This window comes from Uloborus diversus, chromosome 9 (assembly GCF_026930045.1).
Source record: "Uloborus diversus isolate 005 chromosome 9, Udiv.v.3.1, whole genome shotgun sequence".
Lineage (NCBI taxonomy): Eukaryota > Metazoa > Arthropoda > Arachnida > Araneae > Uloboridae > Uloborus > Uloborus diversus.
This window is the reverse complement of record NC_072739.1, coordinates 79,439,475-79,456,138: the sequence shown is the minus strand read 5'-3', so window position 1 is coordinate 79,456,138 and position 16,664 is coordinate 79,439,475. Positions and strand designations below refer to the sequence as shown.

Below are 16,664 nucleotides of genomic sequence, written 5' to 3'. Positions count from 1 at the left end.
GTTGCTGCTCTCGCCACTGTATTTCTTGTTCTGAAACCTATTGGCATGGCTGAGTTCAAGGAAATAGTTGGTAATGAGTAAAAGAAACTTGAGTGAAAAGGGTTAATTCATTATACATTATGTAGGATATTTTGTAGTGAAAATATTACGAGTACAATGGCAGTGTAGAATAAGAGAAAATACACTTGAAAAGGTTAAAAAAGTAACTTAGCTGAGCTCCAATTAGACTTATGTAAATTATACCTTGACCCTTAAAAACAATAGCACCTTGTCAGAACTTTACTAAAGGAACACAGATCATGTTCGATGTATGAATTTCACTGGGGGTTGCAGATGCGTTGGGTTTTCTAAAGGTGGCCAGCATTTTTATGTAATTATTCTTACTCTTACAATCATCGCAAAATGAAGAGAATATTTTTTAATTACATTGTGCTTGTTATGAAAGTGTATTAATAAATCTTTCTCTCTCATTTTTGTTTTCTTTGTTTTAGTGGTCAGATGGGGTTGTAGCTATCATTTTTCGGGAATTTGCTTTCTCTAAAAGCCCAAATAGAAAGTGGGTTGTTTTTGATGGCCCAGTTGATACTTTGTGGATTGAAAGTATGAATACTGTATTGGATGACAACAAAAAAGTAAGAAAGTTTCTGCTTTCATTTTCTATGCAGAAGCAAAGCTCTAATATTGTGGAATTACCCAACTTAAGATATCTATTTCATCAGTATACAAGCAAAGAAATTTAGCTTGAAATTTTGCTTAGTGAACATTTGTGTGTGTATGTGTCTTCTATCTACTGTGCACATTTGTCAGTATATTGGGAAAAAATGTGTTTGATGAAAATTCAGTCAGGCTTTTGTAAAGATTTTTTAACTATGTTTTGAAGGTTAAAAGAACTATACTGCCATGTGCAGTTAAACAGCAGTATCTGCAGAAATGAGTTTTCAAGATACTTGAAGAAATATGTGGTGGATTCAATACTAACAATAGGAAAATGTTGGAATTATGAATTTTTTTTTTGCGCCTTTTTTTCAGTGGAAGCCAAATAAGCGATCTTGTACAGTAAAGATAACGTACAATAGATGACAAAAATGCAAAAAAATGAAAAATGAAAAATTTTCAGTTACTGCCCTTTACCTGCACACGGCAGTATAGTGAAATTTTTTCTTGGATTTAATATTCTCATAGATGATTATGAAAAGTTTGTAAACTCTTTTGTTTATGTAGTACAAATAGAGATGTAAAATTTCTGGAAATTTTGAAATGGTGGGAAAAAAACGTTTTTTTACCTTTTTTTTTCGGGAAAAATTGAGAAAAAATGAAAAATTTGATTTTTTTTATGAATAAAATTAGGGTTTCTTAATAGCTCTGTGTTTCTTGGAACATATACAGGGTTAAGCATTAAGAAATATATACTATCCACTCATCTGCTTGACAGAAATACACATAAAGGTAAGATTAATTAGAAAAAAGAACTTATTGTTTTATAACTAAGAGCTTTCATGATCAAACACCAGAAATAAGTCAAGTCGTCATTCAACCAATAATATTGGGTAATGTGTGTCTAATCGTAACAATTACATTTTCCATTTTAAATTGCCTTTGAAACTTGAAGTATTAATTGAAATTTTCTACTTTCAAACATGATTGATTTTTTTTTTTTTTTTTTTTTGAACGAAAAATAATACAATGTAACTTTACTGTCTGAAAATGAAAGCTACTGAGTTTTGTTTTTTTTCCAATCCAGTCTCAGACCAAATCAAAACTAAATTGGTGTTTCTTAAGCTGAACCAAAACTACAGTTTCAGTTTATTCATACGATCATGCTAAGCACAGTAGTAAAAGTAGTCATACCAGCACTTTTGAACAAATTTGAGTTATTATAACCAAGTTGTTCTCTCTTTTGTATTTTACTTAATAAATTAGATGTTTTAGGGTCATTTGATCAAGAACTGTTGTTTTGAAAAATTCTTTTAAAAAAAAGCCATCTGAATCAAATATAGGGAAGAGTCACACTTTAAAATACAATATCTCAGCTTGAGCACAACTGCAAATTCCCCTTTTTTGCTTAGCAAGGCAGTATACAGGGTGCGGCAAAAAAAATATCGGACAAAAACTGTATCATCGAATGGAAGAAAGGTAATTTTATTTTAATGAGTGCCTAATTTATTTTTGTCTTTCACTTTATTAGAAAATAATTTACAATATATTACCTATTTTATGATTGTTTTTCGGTTTTTTTTACAATTTTAAGCAAAATACCTGCTATTTTAAGTTGTTTAACCAAGTAGAACAACGGTTCGTTTACTTGTTGTCCCTCAAAAAACAGTATTTGAAACGGCCTGCAGTTTCAAGTGGCTTGGAAATGATAGTCGGGAATGTGTACAAAAACGAACAGTGAACATTTCAGTTAATTGTCAGGTCATCTAAAAGGGAGTTCAATGAAATCCTTAAGTTTCCACAACCGAAGTCATTTGTAAGATGGAAATCTGTGACCGATAAGTGGGACTAAGGGGAAAAACAGCTCAAACAGAAGTTTTATGAGTTCCAAAAAGTTCAGGTATCTGTATGACTCCAAAGATGCCAGAAACGTTTGAGACGGGCTGCAAATCCACGCTGGAAGAGATACCTTTCACTGATTTACCTTTCAACTGGCTCACATCCCCCAGAACCATAGGATTTGATCTGTAGACACTTCAAGCACATTAGAAAGTGTAAGATATCGCCAAAATCTGAAGTCAGGCTTGATCTGAGATGGAATCAGCACAAGCGACAATAAATCTCTAGTTTTTTGTGAATGAGGGCCATAAAATGAATCAAAAAGTGAACCAGAAAGACATTTTAGAAGTTATTGTACTTCTGTGGGCATAAGAGCAGTTCAGCATTGTAGACTGGACATTTTCCTGTAACTCCACACCGACTCATATGGCCAAAAAGACAAGAGTGGTGCAAGGCGCATTGTTTTTGACATATCTTTAGAGTGATGGATGCTCTACTCGCTTGACCTCAGTCCCATTTATTACACTGTATGGCCTATTTTGGAGTCAAAGGTCTACCCTAAACACACATTAAATTGAACTCTAAACCAATTGCTTTATAGGGAATAGGATTGATTAAAGGACTTGCAGAGAACCCTTGAATGAAAATTTCAACAAACAGTTGCATCTCTATATTACTGCAAAAGGCTGCCAGTTTGAAACCAATTAAATTTATTGATTGCTAAAGGTCTTCTCATATTATTATTTTTTGTGTTTTGTTAATTTATTAATTTTTAATAAAATTTCATGGAAAATTGCTTGCTTGTTTTTTTTTTTTTTTGCTGCACCCTGTACATTTGGTTCGTACAATCAGCAGAAACAGTTTTGTGATTAAGGTTATGCTTGTTTGTTTTATGAAGAAGGAAAATAAATTCTTCACTAAGGTTATTGGTTTAAGCTTTTTTGCAAAAAGTATTATTAAACATTTTTTGATCTATATGCAAATTATATTGTCATACAAGAACTTGCATTAATGTTAGACAGTATTTCAACATAAAACGGGGGGGGGGGGGGGGGGAGAGGGAGAAAAACGGGGGGGGGGGGAGAGGGAGAAAATTACATCAGAATTTAAGCCTGAGAAATTTCTAATCACTTTTTGCTGAAAATTTCAATTAAAACCCTGAAAAGTTGAAAAAATTCATTTTTTTTTTTTCAATTTTTCCGAAGTGAAAATTTACTCCTTCGAAAAAAAATGTTTTTTTTCCCTTTTTTTCGGAAATTTTCCGGTTTTTTTCCGACTGTTTTCATCTTTAAGTACAAATCAAGTTTTTCATTTAGTTTTAAAAACATGCTAGGTTAAACTTCTATAGCAGTTTGGTTTACACCCTTCAAAATGATTTTTATGTTCACTTGTATTTTTCTGTAATTACATAAATGTTTAATTCAAACATGAATGCTAATGAAAAAAAAAGAAGCTTAAAGAAATCTTTGTTGCCCAGAATGGTTATACTAACAATATTTTTATATAAATATTTCGGAATTTTCTTTTCCTTCATTCAAGTCGGAGTTTTTTCAGATGGATATTAAAAAATCTCAATTTTCTCCACTAATTTTATTTGTTATGTGATCATTTGCTTCCATGTTCTATTATTATTATTTTTTCGGTGTGGTGACACTTACTGAGCTTCTAGAAAGCCACAAAATAAGAAACAAATTAGCTACGATGTATTTGAGCAAAGTACTGGAAAATTTTACAGTATAGGACTTCAAATTCAACAGGGCTTGAATTGGCAATTTTTGAGATCATTATTAGGTTTTTTTAAAGTTGAAAACAAAATTGAATTTTTTCACAATTGAAAATTTTTTTTTTATAGATATCACACATTGCTTGCAACATTTGGAAATTTAAGAAGTCATGGGAAACCTACTGTGTTTTGGAGGAAATAAATATATTGAAATTATATTTAATGTAGATGTGTTAAAAATGAGGAGAAATGCACACTTTTGTACTCATGTAAGAAAATGTTCCGTTTTCACAATTAGTTTTTGAGAAGAGTTTGTTTTGTGATTAGGATTTTTTTAGTTGTTTTTATTCCGACTTAAACTTTTTAAATTTCTTCTAGCTTATTGACAATCAACCATACAAAAAAAAAATCTTGTATCCAGAATTTAGCCTTTCACTTGCTTTTTCAGGGTGGCCACAGTCTGGGAAAACTGGGAATTATCAGGGAATTCCAGAAAGGATCAGGGAAAATCCTCAGCTGTTTTTTTTTCTAAGTTAAGCGGCACTGTTGTAGCGCCAAAAACGTGATAACTGGCTCAAATCTAGTGTCCTTCATAAACAACTCGCGGCACCGAAAGGGGAGGGGTGATGGAGGAGGGTAAAAGCAAACTCTGCTCTTTGTCTGTAGCGTGGGGGAAATGCTGCTTTCCCCAAACAGACCGTATTTCAAGTCAAGTGAGCCCGTCAATTCTTGTGTTCGTCGAACCTCACCAGTCGACCGGTGAGTAACCAGTTACTAACCACAAGGTTCTATCAGCTATCGGTTGGCTCACCGGTTACCATTTTAAGCTGTTGATTGGTTGATTGAAACATGTGATCAGTAGCTGTCACATGATCAGTTAACTGGTAGTAACCGGTTTAGCTCGTTGAATGGAAGCATTGGTGACGCCAAAGGTTAGTTTTTCAAAGCAAGATGGGAAGGAAAAGGTTTCGATTTCGCTCACTTGATTTTTTTCAGATTCGTCTCCATGATTAGTTTTTTGTTGATAATTTATTTAGGGGATTAAGACAGAGATATATGGGAGAATATACAGTATTTTTTTTCTTTTAAACATGCTTTTTGATGAATATTTTCTACCCTGATTACTACGGGTGAATAATTAATCCTTTTTAAATTTGACATTTACGGTAATGCATGGGCATTTCTGAGCGCTTAAAATATTTTGAACGCACTTTTTTCGGTGCGTTTTGTCGATACTAATTAGTAATATGTGTGTAGCAGAGCTTTAAAATGCAATTTCAAAACAATTTATACTCTTTTTAACGCCTTCATTTTGGAAATCGCGATCTCTGCATCCGGTATGTGAATTCATTTTTTTTTCCATTTTTGATGTTTGCTATACCTTGGAAAGAGGCAAGCGAATAAAATTTGTTATTATTTCTATCAATTCATTAAATTAAAAAGTTTTAAACGAAATTTCATGGACTTACATTAGAGTGTTAAATATTTCAATGCTGAATCGCTGCCTAAATTTTATTTTTGTTTCAATTATTTAAGTGTTAAAAGTACATAAATGTCTCTGGTTAGTGTTTCACTTCTGTGTTTTTAAATATGTAAAATAAATGAGAAATAAGTTTGTAATTAATTTTTCTCATGAAATGTCCAAAAATAGGCTTCTTTTTTTTGCTTGGATGTCAAGCTATGTGTCAAGAATTATTTTTGTCTTGTTGTTTGCAAAGGGAAATTTTTGAAACGGAATTTAGTTAAGAACCATTGCTCTAATGTATTACAGTATGAGACCCCAATTTCGGAATCCCGAAATCCGAAACTGTTTCCCTTTACTATGCTTAAAAACAAAAATCATGTCCCCCCCCCCAATCAAAATTGTTAAAGTTCAACAATTACTTGTTGAAAACACATTACCTCCAGTTAAACTTTTTTTTTTTTTGAACGCCTTTTCAATGCCACTTGTTTTGGGTTATACACATTCTGCTCTAATTGTGCCACGATCTTTTAACATCCACTTCCGGTTTACAATTATTCATTTTTTTCCCTTATATGTATACTAGCTGACCCAGCCACGCGTTGCTGTAGTGAAATAGTTGAATTAAAATAATCTTTTATTTATAATTTTGATAGAATCAAATTAATATTTTTAATAAAACTTTAAATAGTGCAGTCGATTTTAAAACATATAAGATTGATAATGGGCGTGTTAGGCTGAAGTAAGTACATATTAAATTTAGTAAGTACTAACTAAATTCTCAACGGTAAAAGCACTATATTTAAGCTTAGTAAATTTTGCAAGTATGACATTGACCAAAAAAAAAAAACATATTTGAAAGTGATAGTAAATATTAAATCTGATTGCAAAATATCGGAATTTAGAAATTAAGCATGAACCAAAATACACTTTTAGGATTTACACTGCACTTTATTCATCTCAGCTTTCTCTATAGTATGCAATCAATAACTTCTTTACAAAATACCCTAACTAAATTAAAAACATATAACTATTAAATTTTATAAAAGAGGTACATAACGTTGACACGAACTATTGCTTCTATTATTTGAAAACTGAAAATTTTCCATATCTATATATCTGCACAATATTCTTGCTTAACCTGTCTGTTGCTAGCACGAATAGGTACCTATGATAAGTTTCCCACTTGTGAGTAGGTGATAGATAGTTGCCCATAAGAGAAACATGTATGTTTCAAGTCCAAACTGAAAGCAGACACCGTTTGGTCTTGACATCTATTTATAGACTTTACAAAAGCTAAACGAATCGGAAAATGAAGCCTTTCAAATGTGTTTGAAAATTATGACGCTATTAATGGATTACTTGGCAACACGAAAAATTTTCTTTTAAACTTTCCCGTCAAAATTGTTCACTTTTGATGAATAAATGTGTACCGTTGCATAGTCTAGGTGGGTTTAAATTGCGAACAAGAATAATTGGTGAACCAATTTTCAACCAGGAATCGTGTAGTGGCATTCCTGGTGTATTCAGATAATTTAAAAATTCAGTTGAAATGTTTACAGCTTTGTTATAATTGTTATGTAGCCTTGTTCAGCATCAACGATCAGCACAATCTGGTTATGAATTATTTTTTTCAGCTGTCAGCAATGGCTCATTATTCTCAATAATTGTAGCTAAGACAGCGTCATTGCACTGTTTTTTCTCGTTGCATATCAGTGTTAACTAAATCGGTGACCAATCAATCCAGTGATAGCACACCTTAATGGCTAAATAACGAATTTGAAATTGAGATGCATAAATCTTCAATCAACACTAAAGCTTCATTTTACATTTCTGGTGTAAAATCTAGATTTGGACATCAGTGTGCTTGTTTAACTCTATGGAGTACATCTTCAAGCGTAAAATTTATATAGGGTCCCCACAGAAATTATGATTGAGTTGGAAAAGTTTGTCGTCAAAATTACTTTAAACAGTTGACGAATACTGTTTCTTGTTATTTCAAACCTGCATTAGAAAGTATCAACTTCCAATGATTGTGTGTTGTGTGCCACCAATAATTACAATTTGCGACATGCATCGTGATATGTATTAAACTCTCAACCATTAACGGTCCGCCAATTTTCCTGTCTGTCCAAGAATGTTTTCCGAAAACAAAAGCAAAAAAATATATTCACTTTGTTTTGGATGCACAGTTTTATTTTGTTGCACAGTTGAAGTTTTGGTCCAAGTGTCTTGACTTTAATTAGGCCTGAGATAGATAATGTTGTGTTCTTTGTTTACATGGCTTCCATGGTTTTCTGATTTTATTCAACACTCAAAAACAATTAATAAACATTCTGAAAAATAATGAGCAGTGAATACGCCCAATTTCTGCCAGTAACTTATCTTGCAAAAAATAGGAACGTTTTCCACTAAAAGTCAGAAACCTTCCTAAAATTATCCTGAAGTCTTACTGAAGAATTCAGAAACCTCTCTGATTCAAAACAATCATTTCACTGAAACCTTCAGAGAGAACCTACGTAAGTTTAAAAGTAATAGCTTGGCACATTTTTCGACTTGCCAAGAAAGTGCCAAAATTATTATCACAACTATAGCCATTGCTAAGAAGGACTTGCAAGCATGCACAAAGAATTCTACTTGCTTGTTACTTTTGGAAAGTTACAGAATCCGGAGACTCACTTGCCCCCATTGGGCAGCAAGTGAAACTGAATTACGTCAATCTGGAGGGGCCAATACGATGGCAGTGAAGTCAATTCATTGCTAAAATTCATTTACCTTCCTGAAATTATCCAGAATTCATTAATCTCCCTCGCTAAAAGCCAGTCATGTATCTGGACCTTCAGAGAAAACTTAGTGTGTAATAAAGGACTTTAACTGTAACCGTGTTCGGACAGAGAGAGAGAGAGACAGCGAATCGAACAACAGGACTATCGCGAAATGCGCAACGTCATAGAATGTTGCATGTAAGCTTCAGATATGTACATGTTCTTTATAAATGTGTTGTGGCTGCTTTTTATATGTGTTAATTAAAGTATAGCGTGCTAATGCAAAACAGCATCTATCGTTATTGCATTGCTACTCGCTCGTTACACCTCCAAACACAACAAGCGAACACTACGTGGTGGCTGCGGTAAAAGTTTTGGTTTCGATATGACTGCGATGAATGCTCTCCCCTACTTAACATGATTTATGACTGTAGCGTTGGATTTATTCAACATCTTTACTTCAAGTGAGTAAAAGAACATTATTTACTTCCTCGTATGGTTCTCAAGTATTAAAAATCATAGTAGATAAAGATGACAGAAACATCGCAGACTGGAAGTGAGTTACCGCCTGTCGCATACGTCACACTTGCGCCTATTGCGCATGTGCCAGTTGTGTCTCTACACAGTCGGCAGTTCCCGCCCGCATAGTATGTGATCGTCCGTAGCTTAATAAACATGTCTGGTTTGTATCCGCCTCGAGTCATTGTATTACTCACATCGCTACATGGTGTCAGAAGTAATAATTAAAATAATAAAATGACACAGCAAGAGGCAGGAATGAGTGGTTTAAAACCACTGATGTCGCTCAAAATTCGCCAAGATAATATGGCAGACGTTTGGAATGACTTCAAGCAACAGTTTCAATGGTATTTCGTAGCTTCTAATCTGAAAGCAAAACCAGCAGAAGTTCAAGCGGCGGTGCTTATGACAACAATAGGTCATGAAGCGATAAGTATATTTAATACTTTCAAATTAAGTGATGAAGATTCCAAAAATATAGATGTTATTTTGCAGAACTTCGAAGATTATTTCGCTCCGAAGAAAAATGAATCCTTCACAAGATGGAATTTCTTTAAACTGAAGCAAAGCGAAACGTTCGATGAATTCGTCACTGAAGCTAAAAAAAGAATTCAAGGATGCAACTTTAACGAACTGACCGACGGTCTCTTGCGAGATAAGATTGTGTTCGGTATCATTAATGACAACGTGCAAGAAAAATTATTAGCAGAGGAAGATCTAACATAAACGAAAGCTATACAAATTTGTCGTATTTCGGAACAAGCGTCAAAACAGCTAAAAGAATTAAAGAACGATCCGAAATTAGAAGTTGATCGTATCAAATCGAAACAAAACTTTGTAAAAATCAAGAAATCCGGCTCATACAGAAACAACAGGAGTGGATTTTACAAAAATCAAGAGTTCGAGTGCCAGCGTTGTGGTACAAAACACGGAGTTAAATCGTGTCCGGCATTTAACAAGCGCTGTAGAAAATGTAATAAGGTAGGTCACTTCTCTAAAGTTTGTAAATCTAAAAATATTCATGTTTTGAATAATTTTGAGAACAACAATAATGAGAATGATAAATGTTATTCTAGTGGTGAGTCTAAAGTATACTTAGACAGTGTGCAAGTAAATTTCAATATAAATTCTATTGATAATGATTGGCATGAAATTGTTCATTTTTCTAATAAATCTGTTAAATTTAAGTTAGATACGGGGGCTCAGTGTAACGTTGTTAGCTATGAATTAGCTAAAGAATTGGAAGTCCCGATTGTCAAAACAAAAGTAAAAAAATTGATTTCGTTTAGTAATCATGAAATGAATGTTAAAGGTGAAATTAATGTTACTTGTAAAATTAAGAACAAAAGTGTTAATTTAAAATTTATTGTAGCTAATGGTAATGTAAAACCTGTTATTGGTGGTAACACTTGTGTAAAACTAGGCTTAATAAAAAGAGTGCTGTCTGCTGAGAACGAAATGGTTCCAGTAAATTGGAAAACAAAAATTTATGAGGGGCTAGGTTGTTTAAAAGACTTTGAATATGATATTGATGTTGATGAAAAAGCTCAATTTGATGTATGCCCGCCTAGAAAAATTCCTTATGCCATTGAAAACAGTGTAAAACAAGAAATTGATCGAATGATAGAATTGGGTGTAATTGAACCAATAACTGAACCTAGTTTGTGTGTAAGTCCATTAGTAATTGTTAGAAAAAATGGTAAATTAAGAGTGTGTATTGATCCTTCCAAATTAAATAAGCATGTAAAAAGACGTCATTTTCCGTTAAGAACTGTTGAGGAAATTGCTGTAAAAATTAAAGGAGCAAAATGTTTTGCATTATTAGATTGTAAACGAGGTTTTTGGCAAATATGAGTCACTGATAAAACTTCAAAATGCCTAACAGTTAATACCCCCTGGGGAAGGTACGCTTACAAAAGAATTCCATTCGGGTTAGTTTCTGCACCTGAAATTTATCAGCAGAAAATGTTAGAATTATTGAAAGATTTTGAGAATGTCGAATGTTCTATGGATGATATTTTGTTATACGCTGAAAATACAAATACAAATACAAATACAAATGTGACGACCAGCAACAGGCTCTGGGCCCAGCTAGGCTGGTCCTAGTCAATTAATTAGTCCCCAATGAAGATCAATGGCCCTCTTAAAGCTATCCACTCCCTTGCTCATTACCGCCTCTTCCGGTAAGCTATTCCAAGTGCCCACGACCCTGCTAAAGTAGTAGTTTTTCCTGATTTCCAAGTTAGCCTGAGATTTAAATAGCTTAAAACAATGACTGCTTTCCCCGCAAAAATTTAATCCATTTACATCTTTCATTTTGATAAATTTAAATAACTGAATCATGTCCCCTCTGACTCTCCTTTGCTCCAGGCTATACATGTTAAGCCTATTAAGTCTGGTATCATAATCTAAATCTGAGAGTCCCCTTACTAATTTAGTTACCCTTCTTTGAACCCTTTCCAATACAAAAATATCTTTCTTCAGATAAGGTGACCAAAACTGAACAGCATACTCCAAATGAGGTCTTACTAAACTCCTATATAAAGGCAGAAGAACTTTCTTAGATTTGTTTGAAATAGATCTATTGATGAACCCGAGCATTTTGTTGGCTTTGTTACTAGCAATACTGCACTGTTGACTAAACTTGAAGTCCTGATTTATAAAGACACCCAGATCCATAACATTTTCTGCCTGATTTATGACTGAACCCTGTAAACGATATCTCATACGCTTATTTCCATGAGCTAAGTGTAGCACTTGACATTTCCCTACATTAACTGCCATACCCCATTTATCAGCCCACTTAGTAATATGATCTAAATCCTCTTGCAGCTGTTTTACTTGTTCTTCATTTTCGACAATCCCCATAACTTTTACATCGTCAGCAAAACAATTCATGCTTCCAGAAATATTTTCATTGATGTCATTCATAAATATAATAAACAAAAGAGGCCCTAAAACTGATCCCTGAGGAACCCCACTTAAAACATCACTCCAATTTGAATGATTTCCTCTCACAGCTACTCTTTGCTTCCTACCAGTAAGCCAATTTCTAACCCAAAGTAAAGTTTTTCCTCCTATTCCAATGTCAGCTAACTTGCTGAGAAGAGCAACATGCGGTACCTTGTCAAAAGCTTTTTGAAAATCAATATAAACAACATCCACACATTTTTTGTTATCTAAAGCTGAGGTAACCTTGTCGTAGAAATGCAATAAATTAGTAGTACAGGATTTACCTTTCCTGAAACCATACTGCAAACTAGTCAACAGACTATTAGTCTCTAAGAACATCATGATCTTAATTTTGATCAAAGTTTCGAAAATCTTACAAATCACCGAAGTCAAACTTACAGGTCTATAATTCCCAGCAATACCTTTAGACCCCTTCTTGAAGAGTGGCGTTATGTTAGCCAGCTTCCAGTCCTCTGGCACCGTCCCCGAGTTATAAGAAGCATTGAAAATATTCAAAATAACATCCACTAATTCCTCTGCACATTCAACTAAAATTTTTGGATAAATATTATCTGGTCCCGGAGCTTTAGTTGCTTTAATCTTTTTCAAATGAAATAAAACCTCCTCCCTGGAAAATACCAAATCCTCAAGCTGTATAATAGCTTGTGTCTTGTTAGTGTCAACTGTTGAGATACAGTTATCGTTAAACACACTGGAAAAAAAGTTATTTAGAACATTTGCAATATCCTTATCGTTTTGGATTAAATTTCCATGCTCATCAACCAAAGGCCCAATTTGACTGTTTCGAGCTTTCCCAGAATTAGCGTAAGCAAAAAACCTCTTAGGGTTCCCATCAATGTCATCTGCCAGCCTTTGCTCCAATTCCCTTTTCTGAATCCGTACCAAATACTTAAAATTTCGCCTTGCCTTACCATACTGGAGCCTCTCCGCACTCTGACCAGTTTCTTTAAACTTACGAAAAGTGGCTTGCTTATAATTAAGAGCTACTTTAGTCTCCCTGGAGAACCACATGGGCCAAATTTTGGTACTAACACCTTTTCTCCTAAATGGAACATAGTCCCCAACGGTTTTAGCAAGTTTATCCTTAAATTCCGTCCACTGCTGATCTACATCGTTATTTTCCAACCCTGACGAAAAAACCTCTTTCAAGCTCTGCCTAAGTGCAACAAAATTGGTATTTCTGAAATTGGGCACAAACCTAAAATTATCATCTTTGCACACTTCAAATTTAACCCGGAACCTAATGCTGTTATGATCACTATCTCCAATATGCTCCCCTACACTCAACCCCTGAACAAAACTACCTATGTCACAAAAAACTAGATCCAAAATGGCCTCCTCTCGAGTTCCCTGAGTTACAACTTGATCTAAGAAACAGTCACCAATTACTTTTAAAAATTCCTCTTCTTTGCCATTACCAGGATAAAAATTATTCCAATCAATACCCGGAAAATTGAAATCCCCCATTATGATAACGGATCCCTTACTGGACATGTCGCTAATAACACGGTACATCTGTTCATCTTGTCCCTGGTTTGAATTAGGTGGCCTATAAATGTTTCCAAAGCGTAGCTTTTTGCCCTTACTGCTCATCAACTCCAGCCAAACCATATCAATATCAGTAGGCTTATCATTTATGACCAATTCATTGCAAATAAAATTGTCTCTGACATAAATTAAAACCCCACCACCTCTTTTACCTACTCTATCCTGTCTGAACAAATTATACCCAGCAATATGTAATAACTCTGCATCAGATTCGGTAGCCCAAAAACAATTGAATGGCATAGTAGAAAAAGTTATGAAAAAACTTTATTTGGCAGGATTACGTTTAAATAAAGAAAAATGTATTTTGTTTTCTAACGAAGTTAAATTCTTAGGACAGGTTCTTAATGAAAATGGTATTGCTCCGGACCCCGATAAAGTTAAAGCTATTGAAAACATCAAAACACCCACTGGTATTAAAGAATTGCGTAGATTTCTCGGGATGGCAAATTATCTGGGGAAATTTCTTCCAAATTTTTCGCATGTTACCGAACCATTAAGAAAACTTTTAGAGAAAGACATTGTGTGGGAATGGGCTAAAGAACAAAATGATGCATTCATTAAAATAAAAAAACTAGTATCGTCTGCACCTGTATTAGGTTATTATAATGTTAATGACCCGGTTACTGTAACCGTTGATGCGAGTTTATCAGCACTCGGTGCAGTGTTCAGTCAAAATAGTAAACCAATCGCTTATGCCACTAAATCTTTGACAAAAACTCAAAGAAATTACCCTCAAATTGAAAAAGAGGCGTTAGCCATTTTATTTGGGTGCGAAAAATTCCACCAGTACATTTATGGGAAAGAAGTAACAATTGAAACTGATCACAAACCGTTAGAAATTATTGGAAAAAAAACAATTAATCAGGGCCCACCACGGCTTCAAAGAATTTTCTACGATATCTTACAATATAACCCTAAAATAATTTACAAAGAGGGTAAATCCATTCCTGTTGCAGACGTATTAAGTCGAGATTGTCTAGAAACTGAAGATGATAATGATGATAATGATACTTACATAGTACATATCGTAATGCCTATGTCTGAAAAGGCATTAACAGATTTTAAAGCTGAGACAGAAAATTACTTTGAATTAAATGAACTTAAAAAAATTATCGAATTTGGGTGACCCGATGAAAAAGCTAGGGTGCCACCAGAGTTGCAAAAGTACTGGAACTTTAGAGAGGAACTATCAATTTATGATGAACTAATTTTCAAAGGTGAAAGAATAGTTGTACCAAAATCTTTGCAGAATAAATTGCTAAATCAACTTCATCAGGGGCATATGGGTATCCAAAGCTCACTTCGAAGAGCAAGAGAATCTTTTTATTATTACATGATGTGCCATGACATTGAAGAAATGATTAAAAAGTGTACGATTTGTCAGTCACATCAACCAAACAAACAAAAAGAACCTTTTTTGATGAAGCCTATACCTGAATACCCATTTCAAAGGGTTGGTTCAGATCTTTTCGAGTTTAATAAAAAAATATATATTGTTATCGCAGATAGTTATTCTGGGTTCTACGACTTTCAAAAATTGAAAAGTCCTACTTCTTATGACTGCATAAAAGTGTTAAAAAGGTGGTTTTCTGTACACGGAATTCCCGAAGTCTTGGAATCAGATAATGGACCCTAATTTTCTTCCAGACCTTTCAAAGCATTTCTAAAAGACTGGGATATAAAAAGAGAAACCTCCAGTCCATATCATGCTCAATCGAATGGCTTAGCAGAAAGAGCTGTTCAAGCAGCAAAAACTGTTCTTCAAAAATGTTATAAAAATAACACAGACATTGCTTTAGCTCTGCTAAATATCCGTAACACCCCAAGAGAAAACAATCTCATATCCACCAATCAACGCTTAATGAGCAGAAAAACCAGATCACTTCTGCCCACTACTAAAGAAGCTCTAATGCCAAAAGTTGTTGAAAATGCATCTACATTACTAGAAGCAGCACGGATGAAAAAGACAGAATTCGCTAATCGACATACAAAAGATCCCGCTTATACAATCGGTCCTGGTGATCACGTCAGAGTGCAAAAACATCATAAAAGATGGATCGGAGGAGAGGTAGAAAAAATGGTTAATCCAAGATCCGCTATCATTAAAAGTGGAGAGCTAGTATTCCGGCGAAACACTATTCAAGTAGCCCCAACATTAGCAGACCTTCCTGTTTCCCATAAAAGTTTTGTTGACTTTAAGTTCGACAAGTCACCTGCAGAAGTCCATTCATCGCCCCCACCTCCAGTAACTTCACCAGCTCTAAGACACACCTCACCAACAAAACTCTCCGAACTTTCTCCCAAACATGTCCAAACCAAATCGGGCCGCATTGTCAGGTCACCTAATAGACTGGACTTATAAACTCTCTTTAATTGTTTCTTGTAATATTGTATGTTCTGTGTTTTTTTATTTTTACAGGGGAAGATGTCGCATACGTCACACTTGCGCCTATTGCGCATGTGCCAGTTGTGTCTCTACACAGTCGGCGGTTCCCGCCCGCGTAGTATGTGATCGTCCGTAGCTTAATAAACATGTCTGGTTTGTATCCGCCTCGAGTCATTGTATTACTCACATTGCTACACCGTCGATGAAAGAACAAGCGGCGCCTGCATATCAAGTGACTCCGCCCGATACGTTTTCTTTTTCTGCACCAGCTCTGTGGTTGAAATGGAAACAACGTTTTGAACGATTTCGTTGTGCTTCCGGACTAAATAAACAGTCGGATGATGAGCAAGTAAATGCTTTAATTTACTTCATGGGCGATAAAGCTGAAGACATATACACTTCCTTTAATCTGTCAACAGATGAACAAACGGATTATGAAACTGTTATAAAAAGGTTTACTGATCACTTTATTGTAAAGAAGAATACAATTTTTGAAAGAGCGCAATTCAATCAAAGAATTCAGAAAGACGGAGAATCGGCAAACGAATTTATCACAGCATTATATTTACTTGCGGAACATTGCGAATACGGACCGTTACATGATGAACTGCTTCGTGACAGGATAGTCGTTGGAATCCGTGATAAAAACCTCAGTGAGCGGCTTCACAACTATATGTAATTTGAACCAACTTAAAAGATAGGCTACTTTTTATGAATACAAATACAAATGTGACGACCAGCAACAGGCTCTGGGCCCAGCTAGGCTGGTCCTAGTCAATTAATTAGTCCCCAATG

General features: G+C 34.6%; 1 protein-coding gene across 1 annotated transcript in view; it reads left to right on the top strand.

Annotated features, from left to right (window-relative positions):
* LOC129230089 (dynein axonemal heavy chain 7-like) overlaps positions 1–16,664 on the top strand; it is a 179,190-nt gene that overhangs the window by 39,782 nt on the left and 122,744 nt on the right. The window contains 1 exon segment of the mRNA XM_054864483.1: positions 492–632. Coding sequence (XP_054720458.1) covers positions 492–632 — 141 coding nt within the window.